This window comes from Panthera pardus, unplaced genomic scaffold, assembly GCF_024362965.1.
Source record: "Panthera pardus isolate Hobbes unplaced genomic scaffold, ASM2436296v1 HiC_scaffold_8, whole genome shotgun sequence".
NCBI classification, from domain to species: domain Eukaryota; kingdom Metazoa; phylum Chordata; class Mammalia; order Carnivora; family Felidae; genus Panthera; species Panthera pardus.
Genome location: NW_026527013.1, coordinates 87,423,355 through 87,446,069, shown reverse-complemented (window position 1 = coordinate 87,446,069; position 22,715 = coordinate 87,423,355). Strand labels below are relative to the sequence as shown.

The 22,715-nt window shown below is 34.6% G+C and overlaps 1 protein-coding gene across 1 annotated transcript in view; it reads left to right on the top strand.

Annotated features, from left to right (window-relative positions):
* The window catches only part of SEMA3E (semaphorin 3E), a 238,496-nt gene that overhangs the window by 170,776 nt on the left and 45,005 nt on the right, over positions 1 to 22,715 (top strand). The window contains exon 5 of the mRNA XM_019451311.2: positions 13,399 to 13,492. Coding sequence (XP_019306856.2) covers positions 13,399 to 13,492 — 94 coding nt within the window. The remainder of the gene's footprint in view (positions 1 to 13,398; positions 13,493 to 22,715) is intronic.

The following is a 22,715-nucleotide window of genomic DNA, read 5'->3' as shown; positions in this document are numbered from 1 at the left end:
CACACACAACTGGCCTGCAGGCTAACAGCCGTAGGAAATGCAGGAAGGGAGAAACACAAGTCCTTGAACCTTGCCCCCGGGTTGTCTCCCTTTCCGGACTTCCCGCAGGACTCACATTCCCTTCCTCTCAGGTGGCTGAATCACTGATCAGATAATACAACATTTATACCCCAGTTAAATATGTTAGAGGACAGAGGTAACAGGAGTCAAGAGGACACTGAGATAGTTAAATGGAGAAATCGCTCACCTCGTTTCAAGCCCTACCAAGCTGGTAGACACCTTTTCACTCCAGTGATGTGTACATAAGAATCCATGAACCGCGGGGCTTAAAGAAAAGTTATGAACCTAAAATATTGTAGAACTGGAGATTGAAAAGTATTTATTAAAGGAATGGAGACAGAATGTAGTTTTTGTCTGACCTCCAGGTAAACTCAGCCAAACGTGAGCTCTAGGAAATAAGATATCAAAGATGCTATAAAGACTGGACACAAGTAGAACACAGCTTCAGCATTGGTTCTCTAGTTAGGATTATGAAGAATCATTATTTTCAGCCTTTGTTTGTTAATATTCTATATTTTCCTCCATAATTATAAATTGATTTAATATTAATGATACTGTTTCAGTCCTTTATAGTCCTACAAGTCACTGCCCACTCCTTTTCAGGAAATTAAAGAACTGAGTCAAATTGAGAGCAGTTTTTCAACATCTCTTCAGTCTCATTCGCTTCTCCAGACGAAACCACCACCCCTGATTTGGGTTGTGGCTCTCTCACCTCTTATGTTCTCTCTGGAAGTGCTCAACCCAAACTGATAATACTGGTTCAATGTGTGTGTATGTGTTTATATTCTAGACCTGTAGGCTTAAAATCCCAGTCTCCTTTTGGCTAACTCGAGGCAATGTCAGTGTTCTTCAGTGTCCTTCTCCATAAAATGAGCTTATAATAGTATTCCATGTATAGAGTCATCGTGAGGATTGGAGTAATGTAAGTAAAGCACCTAGAATAGTGCTGGACAAATAGTGAATGCCGGGGATCACCAACTCTCATGGTCACCACCAGCCAGAGCATCGCATTCCTTTACGCTCTTCAATGGTTGGTGTCAGTCATTGCCATCACATGTTCCTTCACAAATTTGAATTCCCAGCTCTCACATAGCTTTTGATATCTTATATCTGATATCTTATAAATGACTTCCTGTCATTTAAAGTTTCCAAATCTGGGGCACCTGTGTGGCTCAGTCAGTTGGGCGTCCGACTCTTGATTTCAGCTAGGTCATGATCCCAGGGTCATGAAATAGAGCCCCGTGCCAGGGTCTGCACTAAGCGTGGAACCTGCTTAAGTTTCTCTCTCCCTCTCCCTTTCTCTCTCTGCTCCTCCCTTGCTCATTTTCTCTCTCTCTCAAAATCTCAAAATAAATAAACATTTTTTTAAAGTATCAAAATCAGTAAATCAAACACATTCCTAGTATGAAATTTACCATGTTTCCTTAAAAATCAATTCTTTCATTCTCTTCTACTGTGAAAAGAGTAAGATATTACTCTTTTCTTTTTCATTCAAGCTTAAAACCTCAGTGTTTTGTTGTCAGCCTAGCTTTCCCCCAAGTTGAATTAGGAGCAATGCTTTTTTATAGCTGTATCTTTAAAGTACCTTTCCAATTCATTCCTCTTTCTGTTCCTTCTGCCAGAACTATTATTATCCCTAACCGCTCCCACGAGTTTCCTTACAGTCTCGCTGGCTCTTCACTCTGGCTTTATCTCTGCTGTCAAATTAACTTCACTAAACAATAAGTCTTTTCAGAACATTCATGATTTACCATTGCACATCGAATGAAGGAGGTCTGAGTGCCTTATCTCAGACAGCCCGTGTTCTTCATTGTGTCTCTCACCTACACTCTATCTTCTCTCCTTTGCTCATTAAACTTTCCCTGTACAAGTTTGGTTACCATCAATCAGGACTCCTTACTCCTTTCTTACCCATCCCTTCATCATGAAGTGTTTTTTGTTTTGTTTTGTTTTTTTTCTCTTTCCAGAATATCTTTCTTTAGAAGAATGATTAGGAAGGTTGGGAATTAGATCTTCCTGTTAATAGCTATATAAATCTGGGTAAGTTTCTTTATATCTCTGAGCCTCAGGAACTTTATTTATAAAATAGGATACAGATATCTATCTTATCAGGTTGTAGTAACTGTGGAATAAACAAATAAGCAGTGTTCTTATGGGCACTTGGATGGCTCAGTCGATTAAGTGTCTGACTCTTGATTTTGGCTCAGGCCATAATCTCAGTGTTCATGAGATCAAACCCCATATCAAGCTCCATAGTGAGAGTGCATGGATTCTTGCATGGGATTCTCCCTCTCCTTCTCTCTCCCTACCCCTCCCCAACTCATGTACCTGAGCTCATGTATGCTCGCGCGCTCTCTCTCTCTCTCTCAAAATAAATAATGAAAATAAAACTTAAAAAATATATATGTCTCATTAGGTTGCAGTAACAATGAAGTACACAAATAAGCTATGTTCTTAAAACAATAACTGACATGTAGGGGCGCCTGGGTGGCGCAGTCGGTTAAGCGTCCGACTTCAGCCAGGTCACGATCTCGCGGTCCGTGAGTTCGAGCCCCGCGTCAGGCTCTGGGCTGACAGCTCGGAGCCTGGAGCCTCTTTCCGACTCTGTGTCTCCTTCTCTCTCTGCCCCTCCCCCGTTCATGCTCTGTCTCTCTCTGTCCCAAAAATAAATAAAAAAAAAAAAAAAAAAAAAAAAAACGTTGAAAACAATAACTGACATGTAGAGAGTTCCTAATAGAAATCTTCACTAACTTTAGTTTTTTTGTTTTGTTTTTTGTTTCGCTGAGAAAAACATTTCAGAGTATCACCCCTCCTTCCCTCAGCCTAGACCACTCTACCTCCAGTACTAAAATTAGGTTCCAAGTTCTTGTTCTCATCATAGTTAGTACCTTGTTCTAGGACTTTTCACACTGAAGCACTCATTATAGTAATTATATCCCCCCTCTATACAGCCTGAAAGATGTAGCTCCTGTCCTGTGATGTTTTTTGGAGAATCACTATACATTTAAATACCTATCTTAGAGATTTGTAATAAGCAATACAGGAGAATAGTTAGGTGAAAGTGTTTTGTATTTTAAGTGCTCTGCAGAAGTGAACTGTTATTACTTTTGTAGCGCCTTGCACAGTGCTTTGCAGAGTTGTGAAGTGCACATTGAATGAAATATACATTGAAAAGATATCTTAGCGTATGTTAGGTACCGTGTTTATTCTCCATTCCGTTATCACTGATGATGTGATCTTAGTGAAACATGCTTGTTGTCTCTTTTAATTGTATTATATCTCTGTCTCATCTGTATCTACAGGTATGGACCTCCAAAATAATCATTCAAAACAAGAAACATGTTAAGAATATGCTCACATCCCTTTTATGTTTGTGTAATAAGCTGATGTTTGTGGTTTGATAAAGGGAGGGATGAGATGCCAGAAGAAGGGTGGAACATACACCCTCACTCTTAAGGTCATGGAATAGGCCTTCCCACTTCAAGTATATGGCAAAGTAGGCCGTGGCCCGGGAATCATCAAATCAGAAAGGGTTTTAATATTATCACCTTTGAAAATGATTTTGGAATACTCTTCTCTAACTGTATAAGATTTCTACAGTAGAGAATCAATTCCTCATATGTAGATTTCCTCTTTCCCCAAGAGAAAGCCAGGAATCCCTTAACCTAGACTCTCCTAACCATGGAAGACTTTACCCATTCACTCTATTTTCCAAAATTGCCTTTGATGACACCATTAACTCCAAGAGCTGTATGGGTCCAGCCAGGACTGAGTGACAAATCAGCTGTTAAAGAAAGTGTCCCTTCCCTTGCAGCTGTCCTGCTCTTACTGTGCAGATGGTGAATTTATTTTTTCTTTTACCAGCATTTCTTTTCTTTCTTCTCCACACAGGACTGTGATCCTTTGTGATCATGTATGACTCAGTCAGCAGTAGGAACACTCATAAGATTGAGGAGTTTTCAAATGTGTCCAAGGGAAAGGGAACAGGGATTCAGAAATCAGGACTTGCTCCAAAGGCTGTCTGTATGCTAAAAAGGGACTATGACTTCCTTCCCATGAAAAGTAGATATTCATAGTTTTATAAAAAGCATCTTTGTCCTCAAAAAAGAATCTTGCTTTTTGCTTCATTGTGTGTGGTCAGAATAACAGTGAGAGTAGTCAAATCCAGAGGTGGACAGGAAAAATGGTGTCGAAAAGAAATCCAGATCTTAAAGCTAACTGGAGTTAAGATGGATCTTTTCTTTTTATGTGTAAATGTCTAAATAATTACCTCCATCCTTCAGTTAAATTTTTTAAAGTATACATGAAGTTTTCTTCATGATTTTTTCTAGCATTCTCTGTTGCATGTTGATAGTAATACTAATGTTATTTATAATGAGTATTTTAATACTAATATCTCTTAACATTTTACATATTAAAATATATAAATTCTTGCTTATATTGTCAAATATGTAGATTATTATATAAACATATATAAAAATTATCATATATGTACCATGTATTCTAAGAAACAGACTATAATTGCTCATTTATGGTATAGCAATTATTTTATACAGTGTATAGAGAGTATCAGAAGTTAAACCCTGTTTATGCTGAACAAATATTTACTACCACGATTTTTTTCCTACTAAATTTGCCCTAAAATATCTACACAGGATAGAAGTCCCTACTTGCTTAAAAGATAGCTGATTGTACTCACATTCCCTAGAATTCTTGGCATTTTATTAAGCAGCTGAGATTAAGAAATCTAGTAGGTCATGATGCCCATTACCGCAAAACTCTATTTCCTTCAGCCTTTTTATATGTAGACCTGCTTTGAACATTGTATAATTTGTTGATGTAGAGAGATTCCAAGTGAGTGACTTAGTAATTTATTACAGAATGGTGCTTCAGTTTCAGTATGAGTGGTAAATTTAGGAGCAGATTGACTGGGTGGTCCAGGCAAGGATTGGCTAGACATACTGTGATAGATTTTCTATCACATTAAATTTGACTTTTTCCAAAAGCAAACACAGATGATCCTGAGGTAAATGAAACAAATTACAACCAGTAATGTCCTTATTACAAGACTGGCTCTACTTATTTTTCACGTAATTAAAATACCAAATTTCTTAAGCTCAGAACTAGATATTTAATTGTAATATGACATTTCCTAATGTGGCCTTATATGTCCAGCAAATAGTCAGCATCCAGATCTTTATTTTCTTAGGCTTATTTCAGTCTATTGCTGTTATTCTCCTTATTGATAAATTGTGTCATCTTTGTCCAGTAGATACCTCTTCGAGTTGACATCCCTCTTCTAAGCCTTGTGATATAACTCTAATAGTTTTCTTAGCTTCTTCGCTTTGTAGAATAAAAAGATATTCTAAGGCCACTTTGTACATTTATGGCACCAGACTATTTTTTTAAATTTATTTTGTGGTCTTCATTGATATGTATGAGTTCATTATATAATAAGGAAAGAAGAAACCCTTTTTTATTTGAGTGAAATAATGTTTATGGCTTTCCCATTTTAAGATTTTTTCCCCAAAATCATTAAGTTACATTATTTATCCATCTTTCTTTTATGCCTCCTGGATTTTGTGTCTTGTTTTAAAAGGCCTTTCCCACACCACACTGAAGGATACATACCAAATTTTTATGTCTTTTTCTATTCCTTTGTATAATCCTATTTCTTATGTTTAAATTGTTGATCAATCTGGAATTTGGCTATAGGGCTATAGGACATGAGGTAGTAATCAAACTTTATTTTTTTCCATATGGCGCTCCAGTTGTCCAAACACCATTTATTGAATAATCCATCATTTATCCACAGTGCTTTGAAATACTATCCATATTAATGTGCATTCTTACACTTAAGGCTTCTCATAAGATAGAATAAGGTTTTAAAGTTAACTGCAAAACATCAGAAAACAAAAATAAAATAATACTGAATGAAATCAGCATTATGCACCATCAGGTTTGATATGAAATCTGGTTGCAAACCCTTGGATATAGTAAGGGCTCAGTTTTCTTCCCATATATAGTTATGTCACGTTCAGATTTTCTGATTCTTTTAGTTTCTTTTATATTAAATTCCTTCCTCTGATTCTCACAACAGTCATAGGAGACAGCAGCATGGAAATATTATTTCTTCTTTTTCACAAGTGTTGAAATTGAGGTTGAATGGGGTTATGGGACTTGAGCCATAGATCAAATCAGAGGCTTTTTTATCTCCATGTTAGATTAGCTCTCTTTGGAAAAACATTTTTTGACTCTTATTTGACTTCTTATTCCTATTCCTATTTTCATTCTCTTCCTTCTTCTTTTTCCTAGTAGTTTATAAGATAACATTAGAGACTTTATTTCTGCCATTGAAATGGTATATTTGCCTAATATGATTCAAGTATTAAAATATAGTTATTAGTTATTGAACTATATTTAATATATTAATAAAAAATTAACTAATATGTTAGTGGTAGTCACCTGTTCATTTTAGCGTTTCTGTTTGTTAAATTTACAATTAGAGAGGATGCTTTGCTTAATTTTATAGGGTTTAAAAGGAGTAGCATGCATCATGTTTCCTAAATTGAATATTGACTGAATGCTTGAGCTGTCATAGGCTTCTTAAATGTTGGCTGAATTACCCATTTGTATACATAATCACAATACATTGGAAATAATGTTACAAGAGATATGTAGCACAGTCTGTGGAAGAAGGTTTGCTTAGAGAAGTCTTGGAGAATATCAGCAAGAAGGCATCTTTCAACAGTATTTCCTCATTAGACAGGGTTTTTGTGTTGTAGAGAAAAGGAAGAATTGAATTCCTTTTTTCCCCAAGCGAAAATGTAATAGAAGAGCTGTGGATATTATCATACCTACAACTTTAAAGAAAGTCAGTCAGCTTGTGATGCTAGAGTTTTGATTGGAGGGTGGGTTTCTGGGGGAGAAAAAACCTAAAATCAACCCGTGAAGATCCTGAACTGCCGTTCTGGAGATGAGACTTTATAACAGTGAGGAGGTACCTAAGAGAGAAACATGGTTGTATTTGAGAGGGTGATAAAGAAGAGGTTGACGCTGTTTTCTAATAAAAGTAGGCTTCAGGACAACATAATCAAAGTTGGAAGAGTATTTATTTCTAGTACTCTTACTCCACCAGGCATACATTTCTGGTAGACAGTGCTAATAGTGTGGAATTTAAGAGACTGTTGGAATAAGATGAGGGTGAGGAGAATGGAATCATGAAGTAACAATTAAAGGAAACACAGAAGGGGGGGAAAGATTATTTTTCTTAAAAATACAGGTTAAACAAATGTTTATTTACAAATTCAGCATAAGAAAAGTGAGTTAGAATTTTACCTTAGATGTATTATATGCCTTTTAAAAATGTTTGGTCGCATTTGCAAGCTATTCCAATAATGTTAAAGGAAACAAAACATTTAAATATGTAATTTAATAACTAAATTACGGTATTTTTTTTCTTTAAATAATTCTTCATATACATATTCAAACCTTGATTATGCATGAATTACCTCGTAACAGACACTCAGCCATGCCCGCAGCACATCTGTAATGCCTTCTCCATCTACAGTGGTAGGTAGGATAGATAATATTGTAGAATGAATATGGCACTAGAAGTTAGAAGATACTCTTCTAGATTTGCAAAGCACCACCCTGCCTCTGATTTCTCATCTATAAAAGGAAAATAATATTTGTGAACAATATTATTGACCCTTTTGTACTTCATAGATTTATTTTGAGGGTGAAACAAAATAATGTATGCAAAAATGGTTCCTAAATTTTAAAGCACTATACAAATATGACATTATTTTTTTAGAGATAAAAATGTAAAAAAAAAAAAATTAAAATGCAAAGCTGTTAGCCATGGTGTCAAAACATTTACTTAAATTTTCAGTCCCTTTTCATATTTTTTCTGCTAGTTTATTGAGCCTTTGGGAAATGTTTCCAATATACTTTAATACATGTTTTTATTGATTGGCAGAAGAAAGGAAAAAATTATATAGTCATATTTAAAGTTAATTTGATGCAGATTATTAGATAGCCATTATGTAAAGAATTAAAGTACATGATATGGTTATTCTAGACATTTACACATCAAAACTGCATCTTTTATTTTTCATTGTTGATGAGTACATGTATGTGTGCCTTGTGTATTTTACTACTTTTTCTCTAACCATTAGAAATAGTTAATAAATAGGGAATTATTTGATTTGTTTTAGAGTATTTATAATGTTCTTTTTTTCTCTACATCTTTCAGAATATACTATTGACACTAAGGGCACAAATAGTTCATCAAGCTGACTTATTAATGGGAAAATCATTTCATTTAATGGGCATGCCATTTAACACGTGATATGTGCAGTAACTCACATATTGAAAATAGCTTACAGCAGGCTTGCTGGATCCTGAGCGCTCCCCTCAAGGCCTAAAGGGAAAAACTGTCCTGGAAAGACTTACCGCTTATTCTTTAAATGTTTTTTGAATAGCATGTGCATCTGCTCACGCATTTGCAAACTATAGGCCCTGCTTTCTCTCGAGCACAAGAGAACCCATTGAAAAACTTCCTGCCACACTGAAACAAAACGTGTAGCTCACACTTCTAATGCTTGTGATGTCTTGTAAATTTAAGCCACATTACTCACGTAGAAATTCCAGCTGTTAAAACACAGATAATGGAAAGCCAGTGGAAGCACTGGCCAACATTCTCAATAAGGTTAAACACCAACGTTACGTATTCCTTGAACCATAAGCGCAGTTGCTTTGGGGTCATTGACAGTGTCACCGTGCCTCAAGTTTTCTGGTTGGTTTGGTTGCTGAATTCCACTTCATGGAAGAAAATGGTATTACTCACTTTTTAGTATTTTATTGGATTGTGCACTAAATTAAACACTGCATTTACGATTATAGTGAACCCTCAAGATAATGGGAGAAACTACTTAATTTGAAGTCAGCTTGATCTGTGCAGAACAAAGCTACAGAAGTTTGGAATTTGCCTGCATTGTGTTACAACATCAGCATTATCCAGTCTAGGATAATTTTTTTTCTTTTTACCTCTTCTCAACAATTTCAACATCTCTGTTGTATGAAATTGCAAAAATAATATATTGAGTCCTGAGGAACTAAGATGAATTGAACCAATGTATCGTTCTGTCATATGTGGCTTAACAAGGTAAAGAAAGCCTCCGCTCTAAAAGCATGAAACAAAATATCAGGTAAATTATTAAAAACTACTGTCAAGTGAGTTATTTGATAAGAATTCAGAACTCAGTCTTTACTCCCAGCTCAGTGTTGCAGTTTCATGACCACACACCGCAGTATCAAAAGATAATCAGTAAAAAATAAAAATAAAAATAAATCAGTCATGTGGGACAGGGAAGCCTTAACTAAAAAATGATTATAACTTCATGTCTCACCTCCATATTACTTCAAATTACATATTGTCATTAATAAGGTCATGGTGGAGAGGGTGCCTGAGTGGCTCAGTAGGTTAAGGGTCTGAGTTCAGCTCGGGTCACGATCTCACGTTTCTTGAGTTCAAAGCCCACATTGGGCTCTCTGCTGTCAGCACAGAGCCCGCTTTTGATCCTCTGTCTCCCCTCCACCCTGTCCCTGCTCTGCTCATGCTCATTCTCTCTCTCTTTCTCAAAAATAAACCAACATTATAAAAAAATAATAATAGGGTCATTGGGAATAAAACAAATACCATTATTCTTAAGTATTTGATTTTATTTTTAATAAATGCAATGGAATATTCAATTATGTTATATTTATCCTAACCCTTAATACATTAGTACTGGCAAGAATTCATCATAAATCATAAAGGTATATATGTAAGTGTATTATCTTCATTAAATAGTAGCTGGGGAAATAAAGAATATATCTTTTCTTTAGTTTTTTGAACAATGTAATAGTTTTACTAAACCAATAGCAATCAAAATACGGTGAAAAAATAGGACCATGATGTTTCTATATGAGTAGCCCTCAGAAACCATATACAATATAGGACAGCATAATAACTTGTACATATTATCTAGTTTTGAATCAATATACCTATATACAGCAGTTCTGTGAGTTCTTTTAGATATAAAAGAAAATAAGCATGGGCAAAAAAATGTTTCTAGAAAAGTGGTATTTTTTCAAACATCATGAACAGTTGTGCATTTATTTGATACAGAGGATTGGAGATTAACATCACATGAGCAATTTCCTCAAGAAAACCCTGCAAACCAGTAGGAAGGAGAGTTAAATACATAGACAATTATAATACAGAAAAATACATGGTATAAAAGAGGGATTCATATGATGCTTGCAGGGACACAAAAAGGAAAAGGAAGAGATTCGACAGCAGGCAAAGAGATCAGATCAGGATTCCCAGGGGTCATAAAGTCTGTGCTGAATTTTTAATATTATATGGGCATTATTACCCAGAACACATTGAGGAACGTGGGAAAGAGATATTCAGAAACCTGCCAGTAGTTCAGAATGGCAGGTACCCACACTGTGAGAGCAGTTACAGAACCTTCAAGTGTTCAAAACAACTCTTCATTCACTTGCTACAAATATTATAGTCTTCAAAATGCACATTTCAGTAGTTCTAAAATTTAAGAAGTATCGTACTCTACAATCCAATTTGTCATTGTCTTTTAGTTTTACATTATTTGACTCCTGGAGTATTGTTAACCAAGTGCTATGTATGGAAGAAATGACTATGTCCTCTAAAGATTTGGACCTTCCTTCTCTCTGTACATAAAGATAATGGTGCTTGTCTAAAGCAAAGGTCTTCCAGGAGTATATCGTTTTTTTTTTTTCTTTTTATTCACTAGTGGGCTAAACAATTAGAAACTAAAGAGTACATGCATTTTTAAAATTAAAATGATACATCTGTGCCTTAAACTGTTCAAAAATATGCATTTTTAATAGTGATGTAAAAGCAGGCAAAAAAGTTTTAATTTAACTTATTTTACAATGACTATACGTTAAGATAGTCTTAGCCATTAATCATAAAATGAGATACATGTTTGAAATCTTCTGCATAAAAGAGGAAGCGATCTGTCAAGGTACATCCAAGTTTGGACATAAGGCATACAAATATTTGAATGTCCGGCACTCATTTGTTCTCAGGTTTAAATTTGAGGTTTTGTAAAAGAGTATGTCCTTTTACAGACTCACATCGAACGAAAAATTCCACATGAGCCTGGGTTCCACTTAGTTGTTTGCCAAATGTTAGAGTGGTAGGCATCTTTTTGAATGTAGGTTTCTGTCAATTCAGTCTACTTCTCTTCAAAGCTGAAAACACTGATATGCCAGGTAATTGATACCTCAGACATGTGCTGAAATTCAGCAGTCAGCAACAGCCTCAGGAACCTAGTCATGATTTATATTTAAGAAACCTGTGATCTCTGTAAGAAACTGTGACTTCATCCCCATCACCTGACTACCCTTCTTTGAAGTTTGAGATTCTCTCAAAGTTAGAATTCTTCGTTTGCATTTTCTATGTTTCATCTACTTGACAGTTTAAACTTAATATATTGTGCTGACTTGAATAAATAAGCAACATATTTGTTTTTCTCTTCAATTTTAGTGCTGAAGGTATCTAATTTTATCCATTAGGTAAATCACCTTTATCTGTCATTAGTGATAAAAAGTTGAGTTTCAGAATTTTGAAGTTATAGAAAGTCTTGATTTAAGAAAGCACTTCAGTCTCTTTACTGGTTTTCTATAACCAAATATTGGGACTTTTGACTGTGTTAGAAAAAATGTAAAATGTATGCCCTACCTACTTTTCTCAAATAATCCACAAAGTGGCAGTGTGACTAAAGGTCAGACGAGTGTTACATTCACACACTTGATCTCTTTCTCCTTCATATAGTGCTGTGGGTCAGTTTTGCAAATAGATGAAAACCGTTCAGCACAGCTGTTAGGTGGGAGGACCAAGAATTCGGTCTCATTTTAATAAACTTTTTTTTTTCTCGTGTCATTGCAAATTGTTCACCTCTGAGGAGCAAAAACAAAAATGTCTCCAATTATTTATTGGTATTCTTGCTCTCTGCTAATTTGTGTGAAAGGTAGGAGTAGGGAAAAAAACTGGACTTAAAAAAATTTTATGGCTTTTAGCCACCTCTGGGTCAGGAGCGTACATTTGCTCTATAGGCTGTCAATTCCCACAGGCCAATTCCAAGGATAAGACTGGAAGGTTATAGAAGTCAGGTGAACTCTGCATTTACTGGAAAGGTTTTAGAACAACAGGATCAGAATGGTGATATTAGAAAATCAGAGACAGAAAGAAAAATGTGTCAAATAACAATGCAAGAGAAGGACAGAACAGGTAAATGGAGTAAGGAGTGTGGCTAAGAAAGTCAAAATCAAGCTTGAAAAAAATGCTGGCAACTCTCAAAGGTTATTCAGGACATTAGGATTGTTTTTAGGTTCATAGTTTACAGATGCACAGGGCTATTCATAGATACCTATGGGCAGTATCAACAATATTCTATTGCAAAGTAGTGGGGTTTTTTTCCTACAAAATTTTACATATGGATTCCTATTGTCACTTTCCCAAAGTACTTTTTTTTACCCAAAACATTTATAGCACACTTAATAATAATTATAAAAATGTGCTAATGAGAGTTTTGAGTTCTGCGAATATGCAGAGAACTTTTCTGTGGTTATGGGCTTGCAATAGGAACCAATGTAGTAGTGGTTCTTCACGGAAATACTTATTTTCCAGTTTCATTTACGTGACATGAGTCTGATATATTGCTCTTAATGTGACATTTATTTATGCGTCTGTATTCCAGTAATTATTTATGCAGCCATCTTTCTCTAAATTATTAAAGTGTCTATACAAAGAATATGTGATGAAGAATGAAAATGGAAATAAATAATCAAAATTGATAGAAAATTTCATCTTTTTCTTTTACGGATGCTTCAAAAAAAAATCACTAGTGGCCTTTCTGGAATAAAAGACCATTTCTGTATTTGTCGCTGAACCTCCCTTTTAGTAACCTTTCTTCTGCAAATTTTCATTTCTTTGGAGTATTTAACTGACACATCTCAAAGTAATTAATACTCTCCGCTCAAGTGATAAAAACTGCCAATAACTTCTTTCATTTCATCACCTCTATACCTACTAGGAAGGAGGGAGAGAATCCACGTGGGCCTGAAAACCCATCTATTTATTTACAAAACCGAGTTTGCTCCTAAATAACTTGATGTTACTCTCTGGTGCCCTGTTTACGATAGCAGTTCTGTACAAGGTCAAGATGTTTATGTTTTCTCCGAGCAGTTAGATTCTTATTAAAGTTGGCAAATACATAATGGCTTGTCTGGTTTTCTTTGTAGGATCCTCTGTTTCATCTGGAACCACACAGGTCGGAAAGAGGAAGGGGCAGGTGCCCTTTTGATCCCAGCTCATCCTTCATCTCTACCTTAATCGGTAACTATTGTCGCCACAATCAGTTGGTCATCATATTGATTTTGAAACGTCAGTCCGATTCTTTTAGCATTTCTTAGTATGTGTTGCCTTGTCATATTTATTGGTTCTAAGAACGAGAATGTTAAATTTCAAACCATGCTAAATTGAGCCAATTTAACTCTAAAATAAGTGCAGCTGCTCTGAAGTATGCGTGTCTCATTCTGAAAACACAAATTTCTACTTAATACCTGATACAAAACACCTTGCAGTGTGCCATTTATTGTTCAAAAAATGCAGTTATAGGAACACTTTATAAAAACATAGCCAGCTAGAGAAACTGAACTGTTTTAACATAGGTTAGTTACTTATATTTTACTCTCTGATTTCCGGGGAGCTTAGATTCTCTTCTTGGTGTCTTTCTCTGTATCAGTAGAAAGTCATCTCAATTGAGAATTAATGTTATTTATCTAAACTCCTGTTAATCTAGAATATAAACTACAGAGGTTGACCAGTTTAAACTTGTACTAAATGTCCATATTGAAATAATAGAAAAAGCTGGCATGTCTGATCTAGATTTCCATTTGATTCCATTTAATTAGATGAGGTACCTGAATACCTCACTTAAGAGACAGTGAAATTTTTCTTTTTTTCTTTTTCTCTTTGTCTCTTTCTTCTTTTTCTGTTTCTCTTATATTCTTGGGGTTTAAAAATGGCACACTTGTTGGATGCCTGGGTGGCTCAGTCAGTTAAGCGTCCGGTTTCAGCTCAGGTCATGATCTCACGGTTTGTGGGTTAGAGCCCCGTGTTGGGCCCCTGTGCTGACAGTTCAAAGCCTGGAGCCTGTGTCAGATTCTTTGTCTCCCTCTCTCTCTGCCCTCCCCCACTCATGCTGTCTCTCTCTCTGTCTCAAAAATAAACATTAAAAAAAAATTTTAAATAGCCCACTTGTCAAAGTACTCCAGCACTGTGAAGATACAATGGAGGAGTTTCCGAGTGTAAAATTGAAGAAAGCTATCCCTGACATTTAACTGGGTGCCATTAGAAATCTGTTTTTTTTTTTTTTTCCCCACAGTGTTGTGAGGTTCTGTTATAGGTATGGCACAGACGTAGAAATTTCTATTATTACACGTGCACTGCTTAGAGTTGTATGCTGTTATTAGGTCATCCTGTTTGCAGAAAATGGGAAAGTGTAAAATAACATGTAGGGACATCAGATTCAAACTAAAGGGTTAACACTTAAAACTCCCCACTGAGGAATAATGAAAATACCATATAATTGATTTTGTGTTGATAAAGATATTCCTGTGTATTCTAAGAACTTTATAGTCCCTGAACTTATTCCAGACAGTTGATTTTGATGGGCCTTGGATCCCAATCCCACTCTCTGTGCTTCCCCAGCCCAGTCACGGTACTTAAGTCCAAGCAAGCAGAGCTTTGTTGATACATACAGTTGACCCTTGAACAACATAGGTTTGAACTTAATAGGTCCAGGTGTATGCAGATTTTTTAAAAATAAATACAGTGCAGTTCTGAGATGAGATTTCACATAGTAATGAAGTTCTTCAGAAGGTTGAATAAAGATATGTAATATTCTTAAAGAATAGAAAATTTTAAAGAAAAATAGTATTTTAAGGTAGCTGTGTTCCTCTGCTAACCTATTTGTGTGTGTGTGTGTGTGTGTGTGTGTGTGTGTGTATGAAAAAGATATGAGGAAAGGAGAATTTAAATATGAAAATAAGATTGCTAAGTAAGTTTAAACTTTAGTAGGAATCAAAATTTGGGGGATGATACTTTTGATGAATGCCAGATCCATAAATGTTAGAAATGGCAGCGTATGAATTAAAATATATGTATTTGTTAAACAGTTTTTGTTTCTAATGCTTTCAGTGCTTTGTGGGGGGCAAGTTCATAGATTGAAAATTGGAATATGTTTGGAATAGATTTTCTTATTCCTTTTTCTGTACATCTTGCACAGAATGGGACTTCTATAAATATTCACTGAATAGAGTCAATATCCTTCAACAAACAAACCAAAAACAAATTTTGGAATATTCATAAGAATGTTATTAATGATATTGAAAGTTGAAAATTACAGAGTGAACACTACATCTGTAGAGAAATCCCAAGAAGGTTAGAACTCCATTTATTTTTAACATTTCATTTAAAAGGTTGAAACACTTTATTCAGTCACCCTGCCACTCACCACTAAGCCTCCCTGGAGCTTATTTATGCATGAAACCAGGAACTTAAAACTGAATTTTTTAAGAGGGGAAATATTACTGGAGGGACATTTCCAAGTGAGTTTCACTGAACTTCCAAATCAAATTACACTGTGCCGAAATGTGAAGTGCTTGCCATCTGGGTGGCTGTTTCGCTTATTCAGAAGAGAAATCAAATCCTAAGAGCCCTCCAAACCAAACACAAAAAGTTAGAGGAATAATCCCTCCAAAGAGAAGAAATAAAAATATAATTCTTGACATTTATCCACTAGCTTTCATCCCCAAGTACCTCTGAAAGATCACTCACTCACTGTAGATATGAAGCAGCCACTGAGATAGAAACCTGATAACCTGTGTGAGCCAGCAACTCTAAAAGAGAGGAAGTAGAAGTAATTCACCCAATTGAAAACACAGCAAGAATTTGGGCTGGAAAAACGGAGCTACCTGAGTTGGAGTTTGGCAAGCTTGATGTAACTTACTGACAGGGAAAGAATGCGTTAATGTGGTATTTTATGGCCACACGTGTTCTCTGTTGATGGGTTAGGACAAGACTTCAGCAAAATGATGACCATCTTTAGGCCATGATACTTCTTCGTTTCCTTGTTAATTATAGGTCACGCTACCTGTTTAGTGCCTGCTCACCTTAAGATGTGCTGTCATGATAAGGAATTCAAATTTGTAACAATACTCATAAAACTAACAAGGCCCCCAAAGGGAAAAAAATAAATGTGCTGGCAAATCTAAGAACGTCTTTAATTTCTCAACTTTATATACAGTTTTCATTTCAGTCACTTAAATTCAGTTAGCTGAAGATCACATAAAGTAAAATCTTATGGAAAAACTAAAGAAAAGAGTATTTGCTAGGTAAAAGATAAGTTGATGACCATGTTTTATAATCTGATGTAGAAATGAAATGCTGTATCGTGCAGTGATTCCATGTGAAACAGGTTTTTAGGAGTAAAGCAAGCTATGTTCTCTATGTTTAGAAATCATTTGATATCAAATCTTATATTAATTAGGTTGCTCTTCAAATGCCACTTGGTATTAATATGTTATCTTGGTAGCATATAAATTCATATTGCAGGTGCAAAATTTCTACATGTTTAGCCACATTTCCCGCCCCCCCCCCACTGTGATTAGTAATATTGTATTTTAAATGGTCTTAAGTAACTGTGTGAAGAATATAAGACATCACACCCTGATTTTAAAAACACTTTATTGAAACAATGAATTATTTAGTAAAATAAATTGCTACATTACTTGCCTCTACCTTTCATCCAAAGATACTTAGTACTTACCTTGCTACCAAATAAAAAGTCAAGGTTCTTGGGGCACCTGGGTGGCTCATTCGGTTAAGCGTCCGACTTTTGACTTCAGCTCAGGTCATGATCTTACGTTTCGTGGGTCCAATCCCCACATCAAGCTCTGCTCTCACAGTGTGGAGCCTGCTTGGGAATCTCTCTCTCTCCCTCTCTCTCTGCCCCTCCCCTGCTCTCTTTGTCTCTCTCTCAAAATAAATAACCCAAAAAATGCAAGAAATCTTTTCTTTATGTCATATATCATTTTGGCCCAGAAGGAAAATATTGGCTGACTCTTTTTCATCACCTGTGTTGGGTGTAATATTGCAATACTCTTAATAAGTTGATAACACCTTCAGCAACTGCAGGATTTTCCTTATATTTTGCCTTCTCAGTTCTGTTGCCATTTTTTTAACATTTCATTCTGACTCAGATTTGTATCACTAGTCCCAGGTGCCATTTAATATTTACCATACCTGATGCTACTAAAGTATGCTAACATGCATGTTACTAGCATTTGGAGGGTATCATTCTAATTTGTCGTGTACTTTTTCTTTGCTTTCAAAGTGTTCGCTTTGTTGTTAGGATATTTTTAGAATATTTCTGAAGTTAAAGACTGACTAAATTTTATTTCAACAAATAACCATGAATAAGATATTTTACTCACTGAAATTTTCTTTCTATGCTTTTTTTTTTTTTTTTTTTTTGGTCCTATATTACCTTTTTCAGCAAATAAATTTAAAAAGTTTATAGCCACTGAAATTTTCTTCCTGCACTTTTATTCATAATAATGAGATCTTTGTGAATATATTTCCTCATTGTATATTCTGTGAATTGGAGGTCAGTGCTGATTGAATGAAAGGAGGTTGGAATATATGCATGGGGAAATTTAAGTGATTATTTCAAGCTCTTAATAGCATGAAAAATTTTTTTAAATAAATGTTCCTTTTAAATTAATTGTATTCAGGACAGAGTTATGAATGAATGGTTCTGGCACAAAATATGACTTCATAAATATTAGAAAAATAAATGAAACCATCTAAATGAAGGTAAAATGTATGTCTTTAAAATTTCATCCTCTATAAACATAGCAAGTGAAGTGTATTGGCTTATTTCTTGAAGGCATTCCATTTATATAGCATCTGTCCCTAAAGAATATAATTTTTTAAAATTTTTTTAAATGTTTATTTTTTTGAGAGAGAGAGACAGAGACAGAGCATGAGCAGGAGAGGAGCAGAGAGAGAGGGAGACACAGAATCTGAAACAGGCTCCAGGCTCTGAGCTGTCAGCACAGAGCCCAATGCGAGGCTTGAACTCACAAACCATGAGATTGTGACCTAAGCCGAAGCTGAATGCTCAACCAACTGAGCCACCCAGGCACCTCAAGAATTTCTATAATTTCTTATCCAAGTCTGTTGCTCTCTCACATTTGGCAAAATGCCAATTATCCACTTGCTTACTGTTGCTTCTGGCTGTAACAATGAGTTTCTAAGGGGCTCTTTGAATATTTTGTTTATGGATTCCTCAAAACAAACAAACAAAAAAATCATAAGGATAGAAGAAAAAAAAAAAGTCCCAACAACTGTAACTTATAGGGGGATACTTTCTGCCTGATTTCTTTTAGTATCCTAAGCAGAGAGTGAGTGGGACCTGGGTTGTGGATGTTGGAACATACAGATCATTCGTATCCTTCCTCTCCCCTCAAGTGCGTTTGGTTTCTGTTTGCCATGATGCCTGTTTTAGTCATTCTGCAAAATGATGCATCTGATATCAGAATGATTTCCTAAAAGAATTATAGAATTGAGTTATAAAATGAGGCAGTTAAATCAGTCTTCAGGCATGTGCTATCCATAAGGCAAATATAAAATATACTTTACATTATTTAGATGTGTAGACATTTCCAGCATAAATAGGAGAAATGCTTGAGTAAATCTTAAGAAGATAAACTGTATTTTTTCTTACCAAATAATTAAAATCTGTATTTCAAACATGGTGAATAAAATCTTGAATCAATTAGTAAGTATACAGCCCATGAGCAAAGCTGTTGATAACTTTCATAAAATACTAAGGCAATGCAATATGTTTAACTGAAACTTCAATTAGAGTTTGTATTGTAAAAAAAGGAATTAGGTAGAAAACTATTTCAATGATGCATTGTAACTTGGAATTATTTACAGTGGATTTACTTTGTATCCTGCGAAGAGTCAAATGATTGTCTTATTTTCTTTCATATAAGCAATTTAGTGTAGACACAGTTTTGGGGGCTGAAACTATAAGGGACAAATACTGGAAGAAAATAGAGTCCTGTGTTCATGAATTAAAATGATTAAATATAGCTTTTTAAGGAATAGAAATTCAAGGAACTCTGTTTTTCATATAAATGCCTAATCATTTTTTTTTCCTGAAAATTTGTGAGAAATCAGGATCTTGTCCTCAGTGTTCTTATTGTATTTTCATAGCTTAATTTAAACACCTAAAATAATTTTTAAATATGCTCACTTATTAATTCATTATGCTCTTCACTGATTCAACAAATGCTGATTGAGCATTTCCTGTATTCCAGATGCTGTGCAAGAGAATATACAAGACATATCAAGAAGCCTACATCTAGTGAGACATAATGCCAGACATATAAGCAGTTAAAATACAGTAGGATGAGCAGTATGATAGAAATAGGCACCAGGGCTGTGGTGGTACTAGGAATCACTCAACTAACAAAGGTTTAGCCAAGGAAGGCTTCATGGAGGGAATGGGCAGTTGCTGGGTATGGGAGGTAAAACAGGAAAGGAGATGCAGAGTTCCAGGCAAAACATTCCCAGGCAGAGAGAACATAAAAGCTTGGCAGGCTCAAGAAATTACATGTTGGTCTCTGATTTTACAGGTAACCAAGACCATGAGCTATTGAACAGTTTGGCCACAGCCAAACAGCAGATTTCGAGCTGGAGACTTGGTATGACAGATTTCCAGTGCAGACAGAACTATTGTTGTATCTGTACAAAGAGAGTACATTGAGCATGACAATAATAAGTTTCATTCACCTGTCAAAATACCCTGCAGATGTTCTGTTGTCTAATTATAACCACACATGACCATCTAAAATTAACATAACATCAGTTTCCAATATAAGTCAGTGCTATAACAAATGAAAAGTAATGTATGGCATAAAAATGCAGTTGGTTATTTATATTCAGTACATCACAAGAGATAAGATGCTAGTTAAATTTCTGGATAAGTTAATGTGTTTATTGAATATCATGTCTCTATAGACATGTTTGTTTTTAATCCATGAAAATATGATTTATCCAGAAATTTTTTGCACTCTGTAAAATACCAAACTATTGATTCACAAATTTGTCTTAATTATGTCAAATGGTTATAATTTTAAAGTAAAGTTGTCGATTAAAATATTGTGATATGTAGTTTACATATTTGTTGTAAACAGTATCAATTATAATGCTGAATATTTTGGCTCATTTAATTACTATTAGGTAATATTTGTGCCTAAAGCCTTATTCTACTTTATGGTTTTTCATTAAAGTGTTTTCCTTTGGAAAGTATTTTATCAAGCATAATTACTATCTATTGCTCTGCATTTATTTTGTTCTTTACAATGATAATAAGCTATGAAAGGAGAATCTTTCCCTTCTGAGGAAAACGTAACATTTCCAACAGAAACACATTTGGTTCAGTTTTACACAGCATAGTTTTTTAGCACCTGTCTGGTTTCTTTGAAGTTCAAGTCATACAGTTCATATTGTGTTATTTGAATTGCTCACAAACTGTTTTCTTTTATCTGAATACAAAAAGGGAAATTGGGTAAAATTGGTAATCTATCATCTTTTTCGTTGTGCAGATAACCTGCCTTGGATATAGTAGTATTTGCTATCCTAAGGTTGCCATCTAGTGGCTCCAAGGGGTACGTGTTTGTTAAGTTGGTAAAAGTGATTAAAACAAGTAAAACTTTGACACAGTGTTTCAGACTGGGTGAGTGCAATGAAATTGATGTGAGATAATAGGATTATATTCATATAATAGTAGCGTTTTCAAATATCAGAGTTCTAGAAATAGCTTGAGAAACTAAGTTAAATCAAATATTAAAAGCTTAAGGAATAGAAAACGATCATGATTTTTAAGAACTCTGTTTTTTTGTACCCATTATGCATAAAGCATTCAGCCAAGCCCATATTAGGAAAATAAATTTTGCTTAGAATAATTATATAAAATGGACTTTATATTTTATATGGGTAATATCATGAAGTTTAATAATTAACAACAAAAATATTTCAGAAAAATCCTCACTCTGGTGGTTCAGTAGTCAATTAACCCTTTTATGGATCAACTCATTCATTTAGGCCATAATGTTCCCCAAGGCCTTTTAATGAATTTAACATTTTATCCATGCTCAAGTAGTGCAGAATGCCTCCCACCTGTGGTTCCTATTCCTAACTATTGATACCATTTTATCTCAAAATATGCCTTCTCTACATTCAGATATAACTTTTGGCTGAATATAACACTAACTGACTTTGATATAAATTGTGTCACTTTTTTCCCTGTTACCAAAGACTATGCTTAAATAAGAGTTCTGATAATACTTTCCTCTATCTAATTATATTTTAAGTTCAGATATAAAGCATCTTTGTTTTTTCAGTTTCTGTTATTTTCTCGATCACACCTCTCACTTAGTATACATTTGAGTATATGAGATGAACTCAATAAATACAGCTTTTTTTAAACTTGTTATCTTGAAAATTTTCAAATACAAAGAAGAATTGAAAGAGGAATAAAATTTACACCTTTATACCATTTACCTTGATTCATTAATTATTAATATTCTCGCACATTTGCCTCTGTTTCTCCTCTTTCTTTTTATATTTATGTATAGTTTAAAGGTGAATTCCTTTGTGGGAAACCTGGATTTTATTTATGTATTTCCTATATTTATTTAAGTACTCATAGTGTATTTTGTGAACCAACAACAACAAAAACAACAAAAAACTATTTCCTTGCCTCTGTATAAATTAAAATTAATTTATAATTATAACATATCTGAAAACTTATTTTTCTCAAGCCTTCAAATTCAATTTGTATCTCCTTATTCTATTTTTTAAATCTGGTAAAACAAAAGCAATTATTTTCACTTTTTAAAAATTCAGTTAACTCAAGTTGACAACATATTTGATTGCTCTTTCAAATTTTCAACCATACAAAGATAGTCTACTCAAGATTTTTCGGACTTTTAAAGGCCTTAACTTAGAAAAAGCCCTTTATAAATGCTGAAATAAGTTTTTAAATCGAATTAATAAAATGTATAAACATGAAATCAAGTTCTCTTAAATTCTGTTTATATACTTGGTTAAATCTTTATACCTGTAAGTTTAATAATTCTAATTCTAAAATTAAATATTCAATTAAATTCATTAAATAAAAATACATTTCATTTCAATTCTCTTACATGTAAAGCACTTTAAATACCATGTGTACACATCTGTACACATTCCTTATTTAACAGAAAAACATTAGTATGTTGAGTTCAGTATAGTCATCAGTTACATATTTTTAAACCTTACCAGAGTTACATGATATTCTTTATAAGAATTTTACCACCCTAAATTGAGGTTACTGCTTCTCTCTGCTACTCTCATTTGCTTCTTTTCAGAGCTATTTTCCAGGGACAGGATACCCATGCTGCATAGGCCCGGGACAATCCTTCTGGCATCACTCATG